A 12,726-nucleotide genomic window follows, 5' to 3' on the forward strand; every position below is an offset into this window, starting at 1 on the left:
CACACCCCTCCCCCACGCCCTGCCCGGGAGCACCGTCACCCTCCTGCCCCCGCAGACCTCCACGGTAAGCGGCAGGAGCTCGACAGGGCTGGAGGGCCTCCTGCTCTAGACCTCCCGGGCCGCCCTGCTGTCCTCTCCCTGTCGGCTCCCTGCTGCCCCCTGGACTCCCCCCACCCCCCCTGCCCCTACTTCCCACAAGATGAAATCATAACCCCTTGGCATGAAATACTACAGGCCATGTGATCTGGCCTTTCTCTGTGTCCTCTCCATCCATCCATCCACTGGTCCATCCATCCGTCCGACTTTATAAGCCTCTGGGACAGATATCCGCTCTTCACCCAAACGCACCTCTCCCTTTCGATAACCGAGGTGCAGCTAAGTGGGTGGTAAGCAGGCAGGACTGAGTCCTCACCGACAGGATGGGGAGGGGTGCGGGGGGCGTGGGGCTGACACCCGGACCTGTCTGGGCGGTGCCCGGCTCTGACTGCTCCCGCAGGATACACCCCACGGCGGCGAGCCGGCAAGACACCGGCAGCCTGGGATTCCGAACGCGGTGCAGAGCTGGACCGCCCTTCCTATGACCCACTTGTGGCTTCTTTGTGCTCCTGGCTCTTCTGGCCTCTTGCAACAGCACTGCAGCCTCCACCCGGGATGCGAGCAAGCGCCCGGCGGGACCCTGCCTGCCCCATCCGGGTCGGCGGAAGCAGGTGCGCCCCGACGCCCTCTCATCAGCAAACCTACTTGGTGTTCTCTAGGGTCTTCTGCATCTTCTTGGTCATCTTATCAATGGCCGCCTGTCTCTTCCCTTCGGGTAGGAGGTCTGTCTTGTTCAGCACCACGACCAGCTTCTGGCAGGCGATCTGCCCAATCACAAGGCACTCAGCCGACTGGGTCTGCATCCCCTTGGTCACGTCAATGACCAGCATCATCAGATCGATGATCTGGGCCCCTGGGAGAAGAGAGGACAAGGTTAGGGAGAAAACAGGGCAGCTGACTCTGCAGAAAGTTGCCCGATGCCCTAGGTCCAGCAAAACGAGCCAAGATAAAGTCGGGGGTGTCGGGCTGTGAACGACAACCATGACCTCCCAGCACCAGGCAGGGGAGTCTCTCGACCGTGAACGCTGGCCCCCTCCCAGTTCTGAGACCTGATGCCCCTCATCTCTACATGGGCAGCCCGGCAGGCTTGCTAGGGGCTCCAGGAGCCCGTGCGTGTAATGGGGCTGGCAGCGCGAGGACTCCCTGCACAGAAGCTCCTTTCCTTGTGCCCAGCGTCATTTTGTCAGCCCGCTAGGTGAAAACCAGGTCTCGGTGTAGTCTCAAGCTGCCTCCTGCTGTGGGCGAGGAGGGCACTCACGCTGCCTCTTGCTGTGGGCGAGGAGGGCACTCACGCTGCCTCCTGCTGTGGGCGAGGAGGGCACTCACGCTGCCTCCTGCTGTGGGCGAGGAGGGCATCTCACTCTGATGTGAGTTGCTTGCTTCCTGTCTGACGCCCCCCAGCCACCTGGCCGCCCTGTTGGTCCTTGGACCCCTGCCACCCTGCAAGCCCTCTGCCCCAGCCCCTCCCCCTGCCCGGCCCGCTTGTCGAGGGGTTAACTGCCGGCCCTCTCTGAGTCCTGGCTCAAATATCTCCTCTCAGTGAGATCCATCCGGACAGCTCGATCACGGCTGCAGCCCGCCCGCCTCCCATACGTTCCGAGCCTTCTTTTCCTGCCCTGTTTCCCCAGGACACTTAGCACCCTCCACCTGTCCGTGAAACTCATGCACCGTGCACTGTTTGCTTCTGACCTGGCCTCCCCGACTGCCCTGCAAGGGTGGGATGGAGGCCAGAGGGTTGCCATTGATACTGCTTTCCCTTCTGACTGGATTGTTGCTCGTTGTTGCCAACTTAACGAAGCCAAGAGTAGGTGCTGAGGGTGCGTGCACGGGCACCTTTAATACCATGTCTCCTTCCAAGTGGATTGTTGCTCTTTGTTGCCAATTTATTTATTTATTCATTTAATCTACTTTTTCCATATTCTATTTATTTATTTGGCTGCGCCAGGTCTTTAGCTGCGGCATGCATGCGCGATCTAGTTCCCTGACCAGGGATCGAACTGGGGCCCCCTGCATCGGGAGTACGGCGTCTAAGCCGCTGGACCACAGGGGGAAGTCCCTGTTGCCAATTTACAGAAACTTTTTAAACACTGAGGAGCCAAGAGGAGGTGCTGGGGTGCTGCATGGGCACTGTTGCTACTGCTTCCCACTCCCATTGGCGTGTTGCTCTTTGTTGCCAATCTAAAGGAACTTTTTAAACATTGAGGAGCACATCCTCTGAGGGGAAGGCGCATGTTAGGCTTCTCTCCCCACTTATCTTTGGCTTTTATGACTTCTTTTTCCCATGCAGAAATGTCTGACTTTTATGTTGAAATGGTCAGTCTTTCTGTCTTTCTCTCTTGTTTCTGGGTTTGCTATCTTACCTAGGTATTTTTTTACTTTTAAGATTATATATATTTAGTCATGTGCTTTCTTCCAGTACTTTTACAGTTTTAAATGTCTATGTTTCCAACCTCAATCCATTTAGACTGGATTTTGATGTGAAGTGCAAGATGGAGATCTAACTTGAGTTTTATCTGGACGGCTACCCCTCATCGTCCCTGAGTCACAGTTTCGTGCTTTCCCCCGTTTACGGACCTGGACAGGGTGGGTACCCAGGACTCTGGACCACGCACCCTGCGCTCTCGGCCAGCCCCCTCCCCACTCAGCGCTGCGGGTGTTCTGTTGCAAGTCTCCGGCACTTCTTGGGTTTGGGCTTTTCTTCCTTTCGGCAGGGCTGCAGCACGTCTCTGTCTCCTGTCCTGTCCTCGGCTGCTTAGTTTTTCCTTGTGTCTGACACGGCTCTCTTTGTTGTTCTCCTGTCCCTCCTCTGCCGACCCTGCCCTGTTGTCCTGGGCTCTCCGGGTGGTGGTGAGGGGCTGTGCCCGGGCTCAGGGCTGTCCTGAGGACACTGGCCGTTTGCCTTTGCACCTTGTCCACTCCCCTTCCTCTTCCCGTCCTCGGGCCCTTTCCCACCTGCTCTTCGGGACGCCGTAGGGTCCCCAGAGACTCAGGAATGCAGGATTCCGGCCAAGAGGCAGCTGGCAATAGAAAAAGCAGACATTTGAATTCAGACAGCTCCGAGTTCTAGCCCTGCCTTTGCTGCTCACTGTCGTGTGACCTGACCTCAGAGTTCTCTCTATTAGCACGGGAGGGTCTCCTCCTCGCGGGGTTGTGGTGAGGGTCAGAGCTGACGCACATCAGGCAGAAGTCACGAGCTGACCTGCTGTCAGGAGCCAGGCGGGCAGTACAAATGCCAGAGGAGGGGCAACGGGGAGCTGCGGGGCCCCGGGCGAAAGTGCTCCTCGGCCACGTCAGGTGCAGGCCCGGTGTTGCCACATCTGCCGACCTGTAAAGTATTTTTACACGACCCTTCCTGGTTGTGAGTGTGGGCAGTTCGTGCAGGCTGCGCAGCGCCCCTTCCAGGGCCCACCTGTCTGCAGCCAGCCGTGTGCAGTCCCGAGACCGGGCTCGGCTCCCGACCCGTGTGCCGGTCACTTGGGTTAGGCAGCCACTTTGGGGTTCCCTGCCAGCGGGGCGGCACGCTGGTCCTGCTGGATGCTGGGTCAGCTCGTCACCTACGGGATCCGGGGCGCCTGAAGCTTGCTCTCCTCCTGGTCCGTTTGGTGTAGCTCCTCATTCTCCCAGAGAAGAGGAAGCCAGGCTTCGCAGCTAGTGCATCGTGGCACCTGGGTGACCAGGGGAGATGTCCAGTCCTGCCCAGGTGGTCCCGCTCAGGCGGCTCCCTGCTGGTCTGGGGGAATTCAGCAGGATGCTTGTGGGGGAGCCCCCTTTGCAGGATCGCCTGCGTACTGGGGGACACGGTGCTCCAGGCCACTGGCTGGCACTTCCCAAGGTCCCTGTGGGGGCCTCCTGGGTCTGCTGGATTTGGGGGCTGGCAGTGTTTGTTCCATGTGGCGGTAACTCCTCTCCCTCCTCCGCCAGGAAGAACCATCCCAGCAGCGCACTTCCTGGAGGCCCCTGTGCCCGAGGCGCTTCCCACAGCCCTGCATGTGTCCCCTCCGGCGACTCCGCCCGCGAGTCCCCACGCACAGACTGAGGAGGCCGCCGCACTCGGGGAGTCGGTGTACTGGGAAATGGCCGTGATGATAGCAGGATATCAAGTTCCACTGCGGTTTACGTTGTCGATAACGGTGCATTTGCACCGCTCAGTGAATACTTAATGTCACCAGTTAAATTTCGTTTTTTCTTTATTTCAAATTTGATATTATTTCCCCTTTTTTAGGATGCCCATAGCTTCTGATTAAAAATCAAATTTGGGTTAAATATCTGATTTGCTAAAATGTTTAAAGTTTTATATTCAGTCTCTCCAGCAGAAAACTTCTTTTCCCTGAACGCATTTTTCCCCCTTTAGTCCCAGAAGGAAAGTTGCATCTCACAGATAACTTGTTAAATGCTGACCTTTCTAAGTTTTCCTTTATTTTTATTTCTGAAATGATTAAGATATATAATCTACAGAATTGGAAATTGTAATTTTTTAAAGTACTGAGAAACTCTAACCCTGTTATAATTATTCTGCAAACCTTTAAAGGATTCTGTAGTCAGTACAACTAGATGAAAAGCTCTGATAGACTGAGAAATATAGAGGGTCATTTGTGAGCTACAAGTTGTTGCCTTGTGTTTCCCACCCACTCGCTCACTCTGCCCCTCTAGTCTCAGAATGATTTCCTACCCTGGGTTCGTGGGAATCGGGAAGGACACTGTTTGATTCATTCTGGGGAAATACTAGGGATTCTGAAAAAGACAAGACGGGCCAGTTATGTCACTTCCTGTCGCCTGATCAAAGTCTGATGGAGAAACAGACTGACCGAGGGTTACTGCCAGGCGCTGGTGGTGCCTGGAGCTGACCCGGGTCTCCAGTGGGGTCAGTCGCGGGTGGTGCCTGGTGCTGACCCGGTTCCCAGTGGGTCAGTCGAGTCGCCGTGACCTCTGGACCCCTCAGAAGTCCCTGATGTCAGCTGCGCGGCAGCGGGGCTCCTGCGGCAGAGGTAGCATGTGGGCGCCAGACTGAGGCTGCAGATGAAGCCCCACGGCCCCTGAGTGTTTGGGTCCCGTCTGCATGCATCGTTCTGGGCCTGTTAGTTCAGTTTTATCTCCCATTCCCGGGATCCCAGCAGGCATCACAAGTGAGTGGGCAGATGGGGAGAGAACACAAGCCTTCCCCTCCAGCTTGCGGGCCAAGACAAGGCACTCAGGTAGTTCTATACACCAGCAGGGACTGGAATCTCAGCGTCAGGACTGGACTCTTGGTCCACCAAGTGGAGGAGGTGGGGAAGCTACAGTCTGCTCACTCGGTCCAACAGAGATCAATGACGCTGTGCCCGAGCTGTGTCTTGTGCTGGAGGCTGCGAACACAGACCGAAAACCCAGGCCTTGGTCTGTGAGCCGCAGTGTGTGTGTGGGGGGGTCTCAGCGGAGGAGCGGGAGTCAGCGCACGGCGGGGAGGGGTGCGAGACGCCACAGCCAGCCCCGATGCTGGCGTCTGGCGGAGCGGGGTGACGACTGTGCGGGTGGAGGCTGGGCAGCGGCTGGGGCCCCGTTCGGAAGGACGGGCCATGTGGCCGACGTGGTCTTGAATGGAAGCATGAAGGACTTTGGCTGGATCTTTACGACAACCTCCTGAGAGGCAGGGCAGGTAAAGATGGGGCTGGACGGCTGGAGCTCTCCGCTGGGGGTCTGGAGAGCTGGCGTGTCCTACTTCAGGGAGGGAGTCCGAGTTACCCGGATTCCCCACCCGTGGACCTGCCACGCCCATGGACACTACTACTACCACTACTGAGCTATGTGTGTTTAAATCAAGTCCTTTTTTTGAACTCAAATGCATTTACGTTAAAAAGAACTTTACATGACAGTAAATGCATTAAGTGTGCTGTAAGTAGAAGTTAACAGAGAAGATAAATAAAACAACAAAGCAAAACAACGGAACGCACTGCTGTCGATGTTAACTCGAGTTGAAACTGAGCCCCAGGCCTGCTCTGATATTAAGGGATCAGCCAGAGCCGGTAAAAGGCACACTAGCCCTAGATCGAGTCTCTCTCTTCGACAAAATAGGGGGACTGGATGAGAACTGGGAAAGGCATGACCTTTGACCCCACCAGGGAGGAGTGTTACCGGGCGCCAGGCATGGCCTCACACCATCTCTCCTGGCCGCCCTGGAAGCACCGGACAGAGTACATACACCGCTCACAGCGGCCTCCTCGGAGGGGCGCACAGGAAGAGCAGAGGTGTCCACGCTTCCTCAGGGCAGAGGGGCCGAAGCGGGTCAGCCGCCACTCCTTCCCGGACGGAGGAGATGGAGGTGTACGTGTGGGCTCCAGGGCCACGGGCTCTCACGAGCCAGGGAGTCCTGCCCCTGCTTCCTTAAGCTACTGTGTCGTAGTCTATCTGGGGTAATCTTTTTAGCTGACTTTGCACAACAGTACAACTCCTGTTCAAGAGCAGCGAAAAGGAGCAGAAAATGGAATTTGAAATGTAGAAATAAAATAATTGTGGCCCATGAGCTATAATTTGATTTCATGCTTTACAGGGAAATGAAAGAAGCCTTCCTTAAAATGTACGGTTTCTGCTCTCTCCCCCATCCCCCTCCCCCCTTTAACCATTTTAGGATTTCCTCTAGCTCCGAAGAGAAAATAGGATTGTGGAAAACGTTCAGCTCTCAAGTGTCACTGCCACTCAGGGGCCAGCTCGGTTTAATGTGAACTTCCCATTCTGGGTAAGAGGAAATTCTTCAATTAATAAACCGGGTGTGCGGAGGCCAGTCTTTAAGGTTTAATCAATTTCATCTGTACTTAGGATAAAAAGACTGACTATTCTACTTTTTTTTTTTTTCGTTTTCCTTCTTTAAAAAAATAATAAAATGAATGTTTTATTTTAAATTCTTTGAGGCTCGTATCTCCTGTCTCAGGAAATATTGTCTATTTCATGCAGTGAGTATGAAAACTCCCCCCCCCCCTTTTTTACCTTTGCTAAGAATCTTTTTTCAAAAATAACTAAATTATTCTCTGTCCTCATATACTATAACAGCTTGGGAGATGATACGAATTATACAGGGTTTTGGCAGACACCTTGTAGGGGGCTGGGGAGAGAGACAGATCACCAAATATGGATGCAGGAGCTCCTTCTGGACAAACACTGAGAGGAGGGTGCGGGAACGTGCGCCCGCAGCCCCTTCACCACCAGGGACGTCTGGGGCCCTGACAACCTCACCCTGGAGGCCTACCCTGTGGTCATCTGCGGGCACGAGGACCTCAGAACAGAACCAGGGCGTCTCCCCAGCAGGACCGAGTAAACATTCGGACTTGCCGACCAACCAGGACCGACAGGACTTCCCGGGACAGAGAACTCCTGAATCTCTGTCACGTGGTCCCTGGACACGCGGTGTCCGGTCAGATTCGGGGACAGAGGCCGTGGTCAGGCCCCACGGTGGCGAGTCTGCGCCTCGGCTCCATGGAGCAGCTAAGCACTCTGGGCCATTTCTTCATCTACAGAATGGAGATAAAGCCACTACGAACCTTTTCCAAGGCTGTGTGGTGGGCCTCACACAGCCTTGGGACCCACAGGGCAGGAGGTCCCGTCCGACCCAGGTCCTCCCCATGCTTTCACAAGGGGCCTGGGTGAAAATGCTACTTTTAAGTCAGTGTTTTTCACTAAAACGCTGCAAGCCCAGGGCCCTGTCAGTGTGAGCTCCATTGCGAGAATGAGCACGAAAGCCTCACCGCTCTGAACAGCGGCTGCAATGATCAAGGGTCTCAACGTGGCTGGTCAAGGTGCAGCCAACAGCCCATCTCTGCAAGAGCCACCTGGGGCTCAGAACAGCACCTAACAGTACTCAGTACACAGTCGGCACTCACTAAGTGAGAGGGGAGGGAGAGGGGAGCGGAGAGGGAGAGGGGACGGGGAAGGGGAGGCATCCAGGAGGCACAACTGCCGCAGCAGCTGGACCAAGGTAGTGGAGCCGGGAGCAGAGCCAGGCTCCGCCTGACCTGAGGCCCCTTGTCCTTCCACCAGGCCTCCTCCCTGAAGTGGCACCACAGAGGATTCTCCTGAAGGCAGCAGCCCGTGATCCCAAGGAGGAACCGTGCCCTGGGTTCAGGGCCCACATGCCTTCGCTCCCCGTGCAGAGGTGTGAGGGGAAACGCCTGCAGACACAGGCCACGTGAGAACAGGGACGGGATGTGGGGGGGACACACTGCCTCCCACCTCAGCCCCCCGCCCTGCCTGTCCGGGGAGAGCGGGTCTCTGAGCCTCACCCTCACCCGTCTGCAAACAAGATCTCCTGTCACCTACAGGGCAGCGTGGGGCTCCCAGATCCCACGTGCAAACCTCACGGCCCAGGAGGGCAGACGTGAACACCCGCAGGACCTGGTGGGTCCTCAACTGAGCGGCACGCCTGGCGCGAGACGAGGCGCAAGTCTAGACGCCGCAGCCGTTCCTGGGCCCTGGCTGGAGGGGACAGTCCCCCCTCAGCTCCAGCCCACATAGCCAGAAAGGAATGTGGGCCTGGAGTTGTCAGATCTTCTGGTTTTTCAAGAGAAGCCAAAAATCTGGACCACTGTATGAAATTTGCCAATTTTTAAATGTTGACAACCAATTCAAAACAAAATGTTTAAACTGTATGGCCCAAACAAAACATGTCCATTGGCCAAAACCGGCCTGCAGCTCCCAGTGTGAGGTCTCTGGAGGGAGTTTTCTCGAGAAAGAGAGGTTGGAGGAACCAGAACAAACAACCACCTCTTTGGCCTCGTGAATCAGGAAAGCACTTAGGGACCCATCTGTTGAGCTCCGGCCCCTCCTGCCCCCATGACCCACACTGGGCCTCAGTGAGGACAGGAAAGTTCATCCTGGAGGGAAAGGGTGGCAGGCTCTCCGCTGTCACCAGGTCCCACTGGGCTACAGCAGGGGACACGAAGCCACGGGTCTGTGGTCAGACGAACCTCAGCTTGGACCCGGTCCCTGTAGGCCACAAGGGGCAAGCCGCCCCTCCCCGGCGCCTCGTGTAGGGCTCCCCAGGCCCTGATGCTCTGAACCGAGGCTGTAGCTGTCACAGCCTGTCTACCAGGATGGGAGGGGCTGACACACGGCTGCTCTCTGGTGGTCTTCTCACTACAGCTTCAAGCACCGGTTCTCACACCGAGTCTCAAAACGCTCCCACTAGGTAGAAAGTCTGAGATGACCTAAGACGGTGATTTTCCTGGAAGGGTGAAGCAGGAAAGCCTCAGTGGCACCAGGCCGGAATGTCCTCTAGGACAGACGCTCTCCTCATCTCGGCCCTGGGACGAGCCCTTTCCACGAGCGCCGCGCGTTGTCTTCACAGCTAACGTCTAGCGGCAGCAGGTACCACTATCAACACCACGTTCTGCAGATGGACACGTGGAGGCCCAGAGAAGCTACATCACACCCAAGGTAAAGAGCCAGTCGCTGGCAGGCGCTCAGCCCAGAGACCTGGATCCACAAGCACCACGTTACCCTGCGTGGGGAAGAGCTCAGAGCTCCCCCGAGGAGCAGAGAGAAGGGCAGCCCCCCGCCATGTGCCCCGCAGCTCCCGGTCAGCCCTGCTGTCTCCCCCTGGGACCTGGGCACAAGCCCACGCACCGAAGCGCTCCTGCCATCTCGTCCCTTCTCCTGGCACCTCCGACTTTGAACTGCAGCTCAGATGTCACCTCCCAGGGATCTTCCCGACTCTCCGTGGTCTGGATGAGGCGGCCCTCCCTTGGGGTGCCGTGGTCCCCACGCTGCCCAGGACAGCCCTGTTCTGTGACTCGTCCGTGCCCCTGCAGCCTACCCCCAGGGACAGAGGCCCCAACGGGCAGCAGCACAGAGCCGGTGGTCAGCGAGTGCCCCTACAGGGAATGAACAGAGCTGGGACGCAGTTAAAGCACTGAGCAGGGCCCTGCACCAGCCATGCACGGATTCCTCTCTGTTCTGTAGTGGTGACGTCCTCCTACACTGCAAAGAGGCACGTGTGCTTGTCCAGAAGCAGAGACAGAAGGAAGAAGGGAGCACGGACAGGACCGCACGCTGTGAATACCAGGGGGCTGGGACCTGCAGACACAGTGTCCAGGGGCCTCCAAGGGCTGCATTCCCCTGGGAGAAGACCCCCAGCGATGGGGAGGAGGGGCCCTCACAAGTCCCCCTGAGAGACGAAGAAGCTGAGACTCAGGGTGGGGACGCAGATCCTGACCCCTCTGAACCCCGCTCCCAACCACCACCACCGTAGAGGTGGGTCCACCACTCACGAGGCACCAAGACAGGAAAACCACACTCTGCTTGTTCTGAGGGACGATGGCTGCCGTGGCCTTGGACACAGACAGGCTCTTCTAGAGACAGGGCCCCAGGCCACGGCGAGCCCCTCGTCTGAGGCAGAGAAACCACGGCAGGCATCCCTGCCTGGCCCAGGCCAAAGGGGCTGGAAAGCCCGCCGGGCTCCTCCGACTGAGACGGTCTGAGAGCTCAGGGTCGCAGAGCCTGAGAGCGTGGCCTCAGGAAACTGTTTACTGGAGAAACAGGGGAAAAAAAAGAAGAAAAGAGGGGGGAAATCTACCATAAAAAGTAAGTAAAATCAGCAGAATTCCTTTATGAAAAGGGTGGAATTAGCATATGGCCTCAGCTGCCAAGTGAGGCCACTGAAGCAAGCAACGAAAATGAGTTCAAGACACAATTAGACGTTTTTCTGGACGGAGACAGAGGGCACTGAGCAGGCGGCCGCGTTTCAGAGGGAGCGGCAGGGCACGTTCAGGGCAGGGCCACCGTGCGAGCGCCCTGAGCACTGGCTGGGGGGTGGGGGGCATCACCTGGGACCTCTCCCCCCGCGTTACACTGCCACGATGCCTCCTGCAGAACCTGCAGCCGCCCGGAGCCCGAAATAACAGTCTGGTTCCATCCCCCGCGGCCTCTGCTGCTGCGCCCGGGGCCGAGTGCCGCCTTCAGGGACTAGCGTGGCTGAGTCCCTGCCCTCAAGGAGCTCACGGTCTCGTGGGGGAGACGCACACAAACCCACAAGGTCAACGCAGTGAAGTACATCAAAGTAAGACGTGAAGTTCCTGCTGAGCAAGCACAGAAGAGGGGAATTTAGCAACCGGAGGGAGGGAGGAGGCCGGAAAGCAGAGGGAAGGGCCTTTCAGGGCCGAGCACACAGCAGGAGGCCACGGAGGCCCAGCCACCAGCACCTCAGAGGATGCCGACCACTCGGTTCCCCTGGACCCTCGGGGACGGGGCCAGATCTCCTCGGAATGACCAGAGGTGCCAACCGCTGGCTCAGGGACCAGATATGACTCAATGGCCACAACTCGGGACGGCTGTTCCCAATCTTCCCAAGAGTGCGGCACACGCGGCCACCCAAGGCACGGGAGACGCTGGGTCCTCGTGGGCGACACAGTCTGTTAGGCCCTCTCTAGCCCAGTGGGTTCCAGTGTCCTCCTTCGGGCGGCTCCCTGACGATGGTCTAGCTTCGTCAGGTTCCCTGGGCCCCGTCTCCTTCAAGGTGGAGTGAATGGTTACCCTGAAAGGACCTCGAACCTCTCCTCTGTGCTCACGGCAGGCTCGCTGGGGCACGGCATCTCCACGGCCCCTGGGCCCCCGGCCCGACCCTGAGTGGGGTCCCACCTCCTCCACACCCACGAGTCAGAACCAGCTCTGCCGGCCTCTTGCGTCCACACAGCGGGCCTCTCAGATTGAAGCTGGGAGTGATGGGGATACTGAGAAGAAAACGAGGCCTGGCCCCTGCACCCAGCACCCTACATACAGAACAGGGGAAGGAGTGACAAGTGCTTGGCACTCGTCCTTTCAAAGCCCCATCAGGCTGTCTGCCGGCCGCCAACCAGCTTCCATGGCGGCAGGGGTAGGGGAGGGGGCATGGGGTCTTCAGCAGGGCAGGGCAGGCACTGACTCCACGTGCCCCGTTCTCCCCCCAGGCAGACAGCAATGGCCTTAAGCTCCCACTTATGACGAGCACTGTGTGCCCAGCACCGCATGCAGACGCTCACAGCTCCGCTCCACCATCCCCACGACAGCCCAGCCGTGACTCCATCTTCCAAAGGCAGCAGCTCAGTCAGGGACGTCCGTCCACAGGCCCAAACGCACAGTGAGCAGGCGGCAGGGCCCAGCTCCTCCACCACCCACGAGAGCGCTCTCGTAGCCACGTGACCTCAGCTTCCGGGGCCTTGCCCCCGCTCCTGCCCCCGCCCCAGGAGGAGGCCCTTGAGAAGAGACGCCAAACCAAAGAAGAAACCACACCTACAGAACTCAGGAAAGCACTGAACTTACGATTCCAGCTCTATTATAAAGGATACAAATCAGGACCAGCCAAAGGAAGAGACACACAGGGCACGACCTGGGCGGGCACAAACACAGGCCTCTACTGCGGAATCGGGGCTCATCACCCTCCTGGCACATCCATCTCTTCGCCAACCACGAAGTCCCACTGAGCCCCTGGGTCCAGAGTTTTTATGGTGGTTTCATTACTTAGGCACGAATGACTGAATCACTGGTCGGGAGACGGAACTCGACTGATCCGCTCTGCCCTCCTCAGAGGTCAAGAGGTCAGGCTGGTGTCTCTGGCCCAAAGCCCCAGCCCACTAGTCACATGGCTGGTCTCTAGTCTTCCTCTAGCATAAACTCAGGTGTGGTCCAGGGGAC

At 57.6% G+C, this 12,726-nt stretch overlaps 1 protein-coding gene across 24 annotated transcripts in view; it reads right to left on the reverse strand.

Annotated features, from left to right (window-relative positions):
* Positions 1–12,726, reverse strand: part of EEFSEC (eukaryotic elongation factor, selenocysteine-tRNA specific) — a 207,980-nt gene that overhangs the window by 135,774 nt on the left and 59,480 nt on the right. For all 24 annotated transcript variants that reach the window (XR_012323953.1, XR_004528677.2, XR_004528675.2 and 21 more), the window contains one exon: positions 742–949. Coding sequence is in view for 5 of the 24 variants with exons in the window: in XM_033865538.2 (XP_033721429.1) it covers positions 742–949 (208 nt within the window). In the remaining 19 variants the exon portion in view is untranslated. The remainder of the gene's footprint in view (positions 1–741; positions 950–12,726) is intronic.

Source organism: Tursiops truncatus, chromosome 10 (assembly GCF_011762595.2).
Source record: "Tursiops truncatus isolate mTurTru1 chromosome 10, mTurTru1.mat.Y, whole genome shotgun sequence".
Lineage (NCBI taxonomy): Eukaryota > Metazoa > Chordata > Mammalia > Artiodactyla > Delphinidae > Tursiops > Tursiops truncatus.